This window comes from Mustela nivalis (assembly GCF_964662115.1).
Source record: "Mustela nivalis genome assembly, chromosome: 8".
Classification (NCBI taxonomy): domain Eukaryota; kingdom Metazoa; phylum Chordata; class Mammalia; order Carnivora; family Mustelidae; genus Mustela; species Mustela nivalis.
In genome coordinates, this window is record NC_139027.1 from 116608581 (window position 1) to 116621243 (window position 12663).

At 50.5% G+C, this 12663-nt stretch overlaps 1 protein-coding gene across 1 annotated transcript in view; it reads right to left on the minus strand.

The window, feature by feature from the left end:
* Positions 1-12160, minus strand: part of STK35 (serine/threonine kinase 35) — a 42194-nt gene extending 30034 nt beyond the window's left edge. Inside the window, exons 1-2 of the mRNA XM_082743743.1 lie at positions 11781-12160; positions 10590-11187 (exon numbers count right to left, since the gene is read on the minus strand). Coding sequence (XP_082599869.1) covers positions 10590-11187; positions 11781-12086 — 904 coding nt within the window. The 5' untranslated portion in view covers positions 12087-12160. The remainder of the gene's footprint in view (positions 1-10589; positions 11188-11780) is intronic.
* Between the last annotated feature and the right edge of the window lie 503 nt (positions 12161-12663).

The window sequence follows — 12663 nt, forward strand, 5'->3', positions numbered from 1 at the left end:
CTTTTGCTGAACCACAGAAACTCCAGGAAAGCTGGTGACTGGCATCTCCAAACAAATCCCAATGTTCTTTACAAAGCAATTAACGGAACACTGGTCCTCTGCGGAAGTTATCGGAGGACTACAACTGTCCCCAAAGTCTAAACAGGCAGAGGTCATCTTGCTGATGAGAAGGTATACGGATGGGCATATGAATGGCTCATTCATGACTGAGTGTGAAGACCAGTCCTCTGATCCCTAGTACGGGGGTCTCTGTTCAACCAGAAAACAAGAGCTACATCTCTTTACATAGCTTCTGCCAAAGCAGAGTCTACAGAAGCCACTGCTCTGGGAGTTCTAGGCTGAGGCAGGACAGACAAATGGACAAGGCAACAGCTTCGGGGTATTGACCACGATCTGACAGACCTCACTTCCCCTGTAATTATGTAATTTGTTTGTATTACTCACAATCAAAACAATAAAGGTAGAACCAGTTTAGGGCAGATGGGGTGTTTTCATTTTAAAATTAGCTCTTTCCCATCTCATAATCCTCTTTCTAGGTCACTGGCTCTGGTGGGCTGAGGCTCTTTATCTAAAAACACTGCGAAATGATGCGGTGATCTGAAGCCCAAATCTGCCTGACGCCAAAGTAAAGACCCATAAAAAGGAGGGCAAGAAAGGTCTGCTGGTGGTACAGCCGGAAAGGAAGCGATTAAAAAGCCATCACATTCCTCCTGTGAAGGCTACCATCAGAAAACAGTGCAACTTTTTCACTCCAACAGTGGGGAAGTAAAGGGTGGGGAATGGTGATTACTTTACACACAAAGTTGGTAACCAGGGCAACTCAAGTAAAAAGAAAACAAGCCTGCAAAACAGACTACATTGTTAAGTCCAGGTTATGAGAACCCAGAGAAAGAAAAGAAGGGTAAACAAGTGTCCTGGGGGTGTGTGTGGGGTTTGGGTTGGGGACCCTAGAGCTCGCTCTGGGGGGAATGAGCTGAGCTCGGGAGATGCTACAGGAGGGGCTGTTTGTTCAGAGGAAAGCGCTGGACAGGAAGAAGCGGGCTCAGAATCAGACCCAGCATCAGGGAGCATGACAGAATGGAAAACCAGGGAGGGCGGCTACTTGTCCGGGAGGCAAGAAGACTTCCCCGCATGGGCCAGGGCCCTGGGCTCATTTCATCAGAAACCACACATTGTGTTTTCACGCAGGAATCCCCAGCTGTCCACTCACAAACAGGAGAGGCATGCGGGCAGACTGCCCACCTGGGCCCCTGCCGGCCTCACCGTGGGGTTGGGGGTTGGGGGGCGGGGCGTGTGGCCCCTGATGTGTTCCTGTGGAAAAGCCAGCCAGGGTAAAGTCACAGGAAGGGCCCAGGCTAGGTGATGAGGCTGGGGGAAGATGCCAGTTCTGCCCCCTGGTGAACTGGGTAATCTCCCAGCTCAAAGGAAAACATGGAGGAGATGGATACCAAGGGAAGAACCTTGGGCAGAGGTTGGGAAAGATGGCAGAAGCTGTGAGCCTCTTGTCACCTCCACCACACTGAGAGGGACACCGCCACCACGTATTCCTGGGAGTTAAGTCACAAACAAGAAACAGATTTTGCAGAGCCTCGGGTACTTTAGGGAGAGGACATCCTGACCATCCATAACATCCCCACCGGGCCTCAGCCAAGTCCGAGGAATCCACCGGTCCCAGTCACCCCGGGGGATATAGGCCACAGAATGAAGCCTTCACATGCTAGGGAACAGAGGATGCTGAAATCAGAAAATGAAAATGTGGATCACTATATCCTACTGCTCAGGCTGTAAATAGTTAAGCCCATGCTCTAGCCAGACCAGGTGGTTTTGGGGCTCTTGCCTCCTAGAAAGCCTTCCCTCTCCCCAAATCTCTGCTGGTGCACCTTTATATACCCTGCCTGAATGCCAACCTACTTGATGCTTGCCTGACCTCCCAGGTAATCTCCCTCTTCTGACCAAAGCCTTTCCCTTCTAATTTACCACGGTGACTACAATCTGCAAGAGAGAAAGTGCTCAAACTTTCAGGGATGACCAGCCCATGGTCCTGCAAGGACACGGATTCCTGGAGACATATCCCTGGGATCCACCAGTCAGCAAGGGCTCATGAAGGTCAGATGGTCCCAGGCAGCTTCAGAGCTCATCTGTCTCGGCGGTCGCCAAAGCCTGCCTGTGCCTCCCCACCAATTTCAGGACGGAGAACTGGAATACATACACGCACCAAGTGAAGCAGAATCCCCACGAGAAGCTTACAGTGTTTTGAGTGGATAGAAACAAACTTAAATTTTGTAATTCCCTGATTTGGTACAGTCGGACAGTTCTGTAAGGTGAGGGAGTCAAAGACTTAGCTTCCCAGAGCGGGAGAGAAAAGATGGAATGTTCCCTGGAAGTGTTAAGGACGGGAGATCAATTCACCTGACAGGCAACTGGTTTCCAGGCCCCATGTAAAGGCTAAGTGTGTGAGTCATCTCAGCTCTGCAGACACGCTTTTACAGGTGGGCAAACCAAGATCTTGCCCAAGATCATGGCCATGGCTGGCTGGGTTAGACATGAGCCTCTGCTGCCAAGTCCTTCCACAACACGATGCTGTCACCCGGGTGCAGGGGGCTAAGAAACACACTGTGATTATAGAGAGATCGGCCTACCTTCAGGACAGGTTCATTACCTTCCCCTCAAGTCCAATGGCCTGGAGACCACAGAATAAACGGTTTCAAAACATTCTATGCCACAGTTCAAAGGGAGACAGAGAAAATGGGGGGAAAAAGTCAAGCAGGTGGCACCCAATAAAATACGGCCTGCCTTGTTCAGAAACTCAAGGCCCACAGGCTTGGGATAAAGAGGAGTCAGTGTGAGCTTCCAGACAGCAGGCCCCTCCTAGAAAGGGATACACCATACCCCGGGCCTTACAAGCCTATTCCCAAGCTGCCTCCAGAAGCTGGAATTTCTTCACTCTAGTCAATTCCATTTAAATACTTCCTGGGCACACACTGCTGGTGAGACACCAGAGAGATCAGCAGTTGTCTCTGCCTTAGTTCAGGCTTCCAGTCATTAGAGACAGAATGCCGGCCGATGGCAATGAGAACAAGGAATAGGGGATGATTCCACCTGAGGAGTGGACAAAGTGGTTGGGAGAGAGACAGCCTGAAGATCAGTCATGGATGGCCCTTGAGCAGTGTCTCCTGGGATGGAGAGTGAGCACACCACAGGCGTGAGCTCGCAGCGAGGGACCCAAGTCATCTGGGGTCAGCACAGAGAGATAGAGCAGGAGATGTGCAGAAAGGAGGCTGGAGCAGAAGCCTCTGGAGTAGGGTCCTAAGAAACGGGGAGTCCAGCAGACTGAAGGATTTGAACTTAGGCGCTAAGCAACAGGAATTAAAAGTTCTTGGCACGTTTTAGAATGATATCCTGCTTACAGAGTCTAAAGTGACCAATTTTAAGACCTACCGTTTAAGTAAGACACACGGGCTGCTAACAGCACTACCGTGTGTACACACACGCTGGGTTCTCACAGCCAAGATGCTGCCACGTGTGACAGCAGGTCTCAGAATCCCTGCCACAAGTTCCCTGTGCGGGCATGAGGAGTTAGAGATGGAAGACCGCCCGGCAGCTGAGGGGATTCGTCAGTTTCGGAAACCCCAAGAAGTGAGGGCTGGCAAGGGAGAAGACGGAAGGAGTGGTAGGGGGCAGGGAAGGTGCTGGGAGGTTCAGAATCAGTAGAATTTAGTAACATCACATGTCCTCTGTGACAGGAAGGAAACATTGAGAGAGTACTCTGGCCAATCCCCTCTTCTTACTCCAAACCCCTATCTACTGAGACCGTAATTACATCCCCTTTTACAGGTGAGGAAACAAAGGCCCCAAATTAATTACTTGCCTGTGGTCTCACGGCCAGTAGGAGATGGCGCCCAGGCTCTATGGCCCGGATTCCCAACCATGATCCTACATTCTAGATGTTCTACTGTCCACTGCTGACAGAGTTTCTCTGTTAAGTTCACAGACCTATGCCCCCAAGGAGTTTCATGTTCACCAAGTCCCTCATGTTGAGGGTCCAACCACAGACCTGCAGATTCATTTCTCAGTAGGGCACTAATTAGGACTTTGACTTGAATGTGTCAAGTTCAGGAGTACGGATCACCAAGTCCTAAAACTGCTCAATCCACTGGACATAAAAGAAAATCTCACTGGAGGAATTTCTTCTAAGAAGAGTACCAAAAACACAAAAGCCGAGAACAAACAAAACCCCATCACTGACAGCAACAAAAAGGTCACAGCAAGGCCCCAAAGCACCCAGAATGAGTATTCTGAACAACAGGGTCAAAGTGAAGGTTTGAGAAGAATGGCCTGAGAAGACTTAGTGGTTAATTATGGCACTGCCACTTGGCTGAATGCTTTAAAGGGCCATGTTCTACTTCTAATTCTCTTAAATAAAGAGTCAAAAGAGGAGGTCACATAACAGGTAAGAAGCAAGTTTAATGGGAAATGGAAAAAACAGAACATAAAATTACAATTTAAAAAAAAAAAGGGTTGGGGGGGAAAACCTTGAAAAATGAACTCTGAATTCATTATGACTATAGCCAGCCCTGTTTTTGCTTAGTTAAAAGCTATATAATCAGTCTGGAGAAGCTGAAGACAAGGCCCCCTTCCCAAGACAAACTCTTCTTCCAAAGAAAGAGGAGCACAAAGATCAAGCCCTGGTCACTGTCTCAATGACCTTGGGCTGTGTCCTGTCACTATAAAGAGACTGGGACCAGTAACAACACACAGAGTGTGTTCAAAGCACTTCACAAGATTAGTCAAATGTCATTGTGCACTAGACAATCAACCCCAGAGAGTGAATGCCAAGACAAGACACAGTGTCCTACAGAGGCCAAGGGCCAAGAACCTTCCGGCCTAACATGAGAGACGGGAGAAGGGCTGTGGACTTCCCAGGCCCAGGGTGGGCACCCCCATGGTTCACTTCCATGCCTATGTGACCCTGGGCAAAGGTCTTAAGACTTTATGAATCTGTTTCATTATCCATAATCCAGGGAGAATCTACCTCACTTGGGTTACTGTAAGGCTTAACTGTGATCCAGGAAGCATCGTGCATGGAACCTGGACACCAAAACACACAACGAAGGACTCGATGTGAATTATGTTAATGTGTCTGGACACCAGGGGCAGCCCTTGATGGATCCGGATTTTCTCCCGTAGAAGACCAGGTTACAAAAACACCAACTTCAAGTGGGGGGATTAAATGAGAACAAGCATGAGAATACTAAGCCTAGCTATTAGGCCTGGAACATTCCAGGGATCTTGGTAAAATGCAGACTCTGCCAGCCAAGCAGAGAGTGGGAAGAGGCTCTGGCCCATTTTTCTCTCTACACATGAGGGCCTTCCTACTTACCTAGACCTCACCTCTTGCCAGGATTGCTTCCATCTACCCTTTTACAACTCGTCCTTCCCTTCCCTCAATGGAGTCCACATTCCTCGAAACTGTTCCCCTACAGCATCTCTCAGAGGCCGCAGTGAAGTAACTTCCATCGTGCTCCATCCAAGTCTCCTCCATGCCTGCGCGCTCACAGGGGAGGGAAACCAGGTCTCTGCACTCCTCACGGTCCACCTCACACATACTAGGGGCTCAGTAATTGAGTGAAATGAAGCAAGAGGAGAACTGAGCTAGAGGCTTAAAACAGAACAACAAACAGCCAACAACCAGGGAAAGTTCTAGTAGTAGCCACGTAGAATGTGCACATTAAAGACAACCAGGTGAGGATCCAAGATTTTTGAGTCACGATGGACCCCCCCCCCCAAATGGCCAAATCTGAGAGAAGAGTGAACTCATTATTTTACAGGAAGCTAAGCAATTCTTGGAAATTTACACAAGGAAAACCCTATCCTGTGCAACCCAATTAGCCAAAACTCTCAATTAAGCAAGGGTTGTTCCTGTCTCCTGAGGCTGGTATCTAAAATTCCCAGTGCACTCAGAAGGCAGGCAGGCAGCAGGAAAAGAAGTCTTTGTGGCTGTCTCAAGACAGACCAGAAAGGAGGTACAGGGTCCCTGCAAGCCAAGACACAGGGGAGACACCCCTTGTTGAGACTAGCAGTGCCCAGTACAGATTAGCACCTAATTAAAAAATAATCAGCAGCCATTAATTTCTGAGTAAAATGTGATTATGCCCATTTAACAACCAAGAAAAACAGAAGGACCCAGAATTTAAGCCACCTGTCCCAAGAGTGCAGCACAGCTGTTGGAAAGCGCGGACTCAAGCCTGAAAGCCTGTGCTCAGACCTCAGCTTGGTTATCTGCTTTACACGGGGCAATTTTGCTAACCTCGGTCTCCTCACCTGTAAAACAGGGATCATTATAGCACCGACTTCAAAAGGGGGTAGTGAGGGTTGAAGCAGTTAATAGGTATAAAGCCTAGCGCAGCACCAGCCCACAGCCATCAGTAAGCTGTAGCAGTTACTAACAGGGTGAAAGTAGAAGCCAAACCTGGGGGCTCCCCAACAGTGCTCGTGCCCTGTTGTGTCCTGTTCATTTCTCAGACCCTGAATGACACCTTGGATCTATGTCTGAGTAGCCGAACATCACTGCCTGGCTCTCTGCCTTTCTGAGCCCCAAGCCATAGTAAAGAATTCAGAGCCACTTTCTAGGGTCTGAGCGGCTACCCATCATTTCAGACCTTGAGCCACGGTCATGTGGGACTGTGTCTTCTGCATGCCTCATGGAGGAAACTGCATGGCCTCTCCGCAGTGCCTGGCTCACAGTCACCACTGGGCACAAAGGCACAGACCTGACTTCCCAAGGGCGTTGATTCCTACCCACGCGAAGCTGCCTAAGATCTCTTAAGCGCGGTAAACATGAAATAATTGGTAAAGCAGAACCAATGTCCTACTAAGAGGGGATAAGCTAGACCCCCGCCAAGCTTTTCCAGACTTATTTGTTATTTGGCCTTATGAGCCCTGGGTTTGTCCTGAAGATGATATATTATACATATTAACATATTCATCGCTGTCAGAATGATCAGTGTGTGCGTTAGAGAGCATGCAGGAATTTGAATTTAGTCTGACAATGAAGCTTGCCTGCTATCTTCTAAATGGCAGCAAGCTAGAATTCAGTTTTAGGTACATTCAGGACAGGGTCCTTTGGCAAAGGAAACAAGGGGATAAAGCAAACTGTTTATGCTTTAACTCCTGTTTCTTGTGACAAGTACTTGAAAGCTAAACAAAGACATCAACGCATCAACAGAGTAATTTACAGGATTGTTAAACTGGTTTAAGAAAGTCCCGGGAGCTGGTTTGAATGCTACCACTCACTCATTCATATGAGGCAAGTCCTGTCTCTTGTTTCCCTCCCTGTGAAACAGAAGGCCAGATCAGGGTTCCAAGACACCACTGGCCCTGGAACTCCTCTTCACTACATAACACTCTATGTGTTTGTTCTACATTCAGAGAGAAAGCAAGGACAGGAGACCTACAGGCTATCAAAGTTGGATAAGCCTAAGAACTGCACTAAGAAGTTTCTCTTTTCTTTTAGATATTGGATTTACAGGTCAAATAATTTCTTTAAGACTTCAAAGATGCCTTCTGCGTATTCACTAAGTGTGCTGATACTGAAGAGGGAAAAAAATCCTAACTATTCCCTATTCAGCCCTTTGTAAAATAAATCCCACTCCTTCTCTACCTTCTTTCAAGCCTATCTTTTCTGCCAACTCCTAGCTAACTCTAGATTATCATTTCTGTTTATCCTGTACAACACTCTGTGGAAAGCCCTCGCTAACCAGACAACTAGCCTTTCCCTCCTGTGACTCTGATTAGCACTTAAAAAAGTCTTCTCCAGGTGCTCAAACTTTCCAAATTGAGTTCCTTTGGGGCAAAGACTGCCACGCCCCAACCACCCAAAAGGCAACTCTGAGGACTCTCTAAAACTATGCAGATTTAGTTCAAAAGTTAAGAAAGATTAACACTTTTTTGGTCTATTTCAAAATTATTCTAAATTGCAAGAGGCTGGGCAAAAGGTGACTGACTGCACAGGAGTTGTTTAATGACAGGGCAGAACCAGATTATCTGAGATTCCTCCCAGCTCTTGGGACTTTTTGGGAATGCTATCAGCAAGCTGTAAATCAGCGCCCCAGGGCTGATTAAGACTGCCCAATTATGGAAGCTGAACACAGGAAAACTTACTTAAGAGCAAAGTGGGTCTTTTTGTTCTTCACTTTAATACTAATAGCAGAAAACAATGCCTATTTACTGCTTGCTAAATTAACATTTGACATGTAAATTTCGATGTCAGTTTCAACAGCTAGTTGTGCACCCTTCCCTTGACTGCTCTTTCTCTGAGCCCTCAACATTGCCTGACCCATAGCAGAGGATCAAATATTTTGAAGAGGCCCAACTGAAAGGGTGACTGAAGTGTATGACCTAAAACAAAATTATTTTGTTTCTCTAGATCTGTTTTAACTCACAAAGGGAGGCAGAAAATACCAGTGTGTCTCTCAACCTGGTGTTACTAACAACCGAGACAATGGGATGTGTTCCACGGTCAAACTTGAACTCAAGAGCAGTGAATGAATCTCAAAGGGGATGATGAAAGAGGACTCAAAACGTGGACTCAACTTGCTGAGTTCCTCCTTATCAGAGCACTTAGGAACATTCCCAGGCTGCACAGCAACTCGAGAACACAGGCACCCTTATCTTACTGATAAAGGAATGCTCCCCAGAGGTTTTAAACAACTTGTCTCATGCCTGCTGCAGTCAGTGCAGACAAGCCATGACTTAAAGTAAGCCCAAACACAAAGCCTAGGCTATTAACCAGGAGGTTATACTGCCAGCGTTTACTGTGGAGTTCTGACAAATTCTACACGTGAGAGAATCTGCAGTATCTATGTGTGGGAAACCAAGACTTCCCCACCTGGGTGGAAGTTTCAAGACTGGCCTCAAAGAATTGAGGATAGAAGGGGATCATTGGCAAAGTGAATTCCCACATCCCAGGGCAGTCATGTATTATGAAGTCCAAACTATTGGTCAATCATAGTGGAGAAGACAGTCTGAGGATGGAAGTGAATAGCTTGCACAATACAGATAAGCTTCAAGGAATCTCCTAGAAAGTCTTTTCAAAACAAATATATTCACCCTGGGGAAAGAGGGTGGGCTTTTCAGAATGGATGAGGCAGGGCTGGGCGTAAAAAGTGAAAACCTATTTTGAAAAAGGACTCCCAGTGATACTGATCAAATCCCCCAGTCCACTGTCAAACAACAGACTTAAAATGGGACGGAGTTCTCCTGGGATGGGTTGCAGGATGTTTAAAATTGGGCAAAAATTCCACAAACAAAATGCCCTGTCCAACCCCACCCCAAATCCTTCCCATTCTTAAAGGTCAGTTCCAGTTTATTCTTGGGGAAGCGAGGGCATCATTACCCATATGAAAAGATCCAGACCTTGAATCAAGACAGATCTGGGTTTATGTCACTTACGCTCTGAAAATCTGTAAGGAAATCCCAACTCTCCTTACAAGCTGATTAACCTCCTCAAATTATATTTGTTTACCTCTAATCCTTAGTTTCTCCATGTATAGAAAGAGGAGAGAATTTACTTTTAAAAGTTATTACCCAAAGTCACTCTACAGGACATCTAGGACATAGATGGAACACTTAACCTCTCCCCTAAGAAAGTCTCCTAAGACCTTTCCAGGCCCCTGGCCCTCTCCTGTCTTTAGAGATCCTTGGCCAATTTTCAGTCTGAACAAGACATGTGAGACTGGGCACTCAAAGATGAACTCACTCCCTAACTGAGTGCAACTAACTGCAACTAAAACCCAGAAATTAGGATTAGCCCTCCCACGACTGCAGCCCCCTTGCTTCCCCAAAGCCCATCTTCCCTATAAACACCCAAGCCAGCCAGCCTCAGGGGGTTTACAAAAAGTATGTAAAACGGAGAAAAGGAGGAAAAAAGATGTTCTGTGTTATGTGTCAGCTCTAGGCCCACCTGGGGCAGGAGTATTATCCAGCAGGCCCCAGAGGACTAAGCCAGGAAACCCACCGGTTTGCTTGACTGCCTTGGGATGTGCTGGGGGAGGGGGGGTCTCAGAGGAAAACGGAAGACTGAGAAGCAAGAGTTTGGGGGTGGAGCTGAAGGGTGTCAGGACATTTGGAACCAGGCAGGGACTGGGTGTGGGTGGGTCCAGCAAAGTTCTTTTAGTTTGGGGAGGGAAAGAGAAGAGGCCCTAGAGAGGGGGTTCTGAAGTTCTTCCACCAACTCAGCCCAATCTCCCTCATCTCCCAGGCAAACTCAGAATACTAGAAGTTTGACACTAACAGTCCACCTTCACTGAGCACTTAACTAAGATAACGGTGAACACTCAATAAGCCCCTTTTTACTAAAGTACCAGCTCCCGTTTGCGCCAGGGACCGATCCGGGGTCCTGAGGGGAGAGAAGGGCCTAAACGTCTAGGCCCCCGAGAAGGAGGGCGTGTCTGGGCCCAGGCTGACAGGACCGGGACCAGGGCCTAAGAGTCTGGGGGCCCGCCAGGGCCGAGCGGTCCAGAGCGGTCCAGAGCGGTCCAGAGCCGTGGGATCAGGTCCCCTGTGGGCGGGACGGCCGGCGGCGCTCCTACCTTTGAGCGAGGTCTCCACCAGGCGCAGGTACAGCTGCGAGTTCTTGTTGCCGTGGCTCATGCGCTGGGCTAGCCCGTTACGCTGCAGGACGCACTCCTCAAACTGCACGACGTTCTGGTGGCGCCGCTTGAGGCTGGTCAGGGCCCAGAATTCGGCCAGCGCCAGCTCCACGTTCTCGGGGGCGTCGCAGCGGATCTTCTTGACCGCCACCCGGGCCCCGCTGCGCCCGGCCACTGCCTCGTAAACCACGCCGTAGCTGCCGCGCCCGATCTCCGCCAACAGGCTGTACCGCGGCCGCGCCGACCCGCCGCCGCCCTCTGGCCGCCGCCGCGCCAGGTAGGCCTCGCCCGGGGCCTCGGCCGCCACCGGATCCATGGCCTGGGCCGCCGCCGGCCTCAGCTTCGCGCTGGGCGCCCGCGGCACTGGGCTTCGCCTTTTCCGCTCGGGGCTTTGTGTACCTCTGCGGGCGCCGTCCTCCTCCCCCGTTTCCATGGCTGCGGGCAGCGGGGGGAGCAGCAACGGCGCTGCCTGGGTCCCCCCTGCCTCATCCCTCCGTCCGGCCCCGGGACGCGGAGGAGCGGGACCCTGGATTGTGACCTGCGGGCGAAAGAATCGGTTAACCAAGTAGGCCGAAGCAGGAAGGAAAAGAGCGCAGGCCGTAGAGCGTCCCACCTCCACCTCCTCCGGCCGCCGCGGCCCCTTTAAGACGGAAGCCGCCGCCGCTGACTGAACGGGGGAGGGGAGGAGAAAGCGGGAAGGACGAAACCACTAGGCTCTGGCTCAGAGGGGGAACCGGAAAGAAAGGCAAAACACACGCCCCTTCGCAGTTAATCTGTTGCCTAAGAGTAGGAAAAACGAGGACCAGCAGTCTTCATGACTTAAGAAAATTGCCTTAAGAGGTAACTCTGACTGTGGAAATCTTTTCCCCTATCTGGTCCCCTCTGCGACTCCCCTCCTCGCATCCCGCCTTGGGTTCTCCCGGGTGTAAACAGTCCATTGAATTAAGCCTGAGCGGAGCTCTGCGGACCAACCCAAGTCCCCGAGGGCGGCGGGTGGAGGAGGTTGGCTTAAAAGTACCGCGTCCCCGAGCCCGCCAAACTGGGGACCCAGTTGCCCTCCCCTAGCGCCCGAGGGGGCGGAGGTGGCTCCAGCCTCGGCGGCTGCTTTGACTGCGCCGCCTGCGTCCTTACCTGGCTGGCGTCCCGCCACTTCCGGGCGGCCCGTTTCCCCCCTGGCGCCCGGGGCTGGGGATGGTCCGCTCCGGGCCAGGGCTGCCTCTGGTACGGAGCGGCGCGAGAGGCGGCGGCTCCGGCCGGGTGTGCGCTGGAGCTTGCTGCGGCACGGGTGGCGGCGGCGGCGCTCGAGGGGGGGACCCGGCTGTTCGGACTCCCGCGGCTCTCCACGTGTTCGCGCCAGCTGAGCCCTTTACATAACCTGTTTATATAAGCCGCACCTCCCGCCCGCACTCGGGCCAGCGGGGGCTCCTGGTGGCCCATCCCCCGGGAGGCCGGTCGCGCGCCGCGCCGCCCGGGTCTAGCCAAGGTCGACAGAGCAGCCGCAGCCGGGCGCGCCGAGCACGCCGCGCCGCGGCCCAATCAGAGGCGAGAACACCCAGCCAACAAAAAATAGGCGCCAAATTCCGCCGAGCGGCGGCGTCCTCCGGTCTCCGCCGCTGCCTGCCCACCACAGCCTCCTTCCTCCGCCTCCGCGGCGTGAAGAGGGGCTGCGCGCAGTAGGCGCTTCATAAATACCGATTGGTTGGTCGGATTGGGCGGTTTGATTGATTCATAGGCTGCGCCTGGGAACCTTCCGGACGGCGTTGGAATCCACACCCTGCCTGCCAATAGCCCCTTGATTCTGGGCAAATCATTGTTCCGTTCCGTGCCTCAGTTTTCTGTTCTGCGGAATGGGTGATTGGACCTTACTCTCCCGGCGTTGATAGCTCCAAATGAAATCTATATGTATAATATATAAATGCATAATACAAATATATAAAAATATAATATAAAAATAAATACATGCAAAAATATAAATACATATATGAAGAGTGGCTAAGTATATATGAATATATGT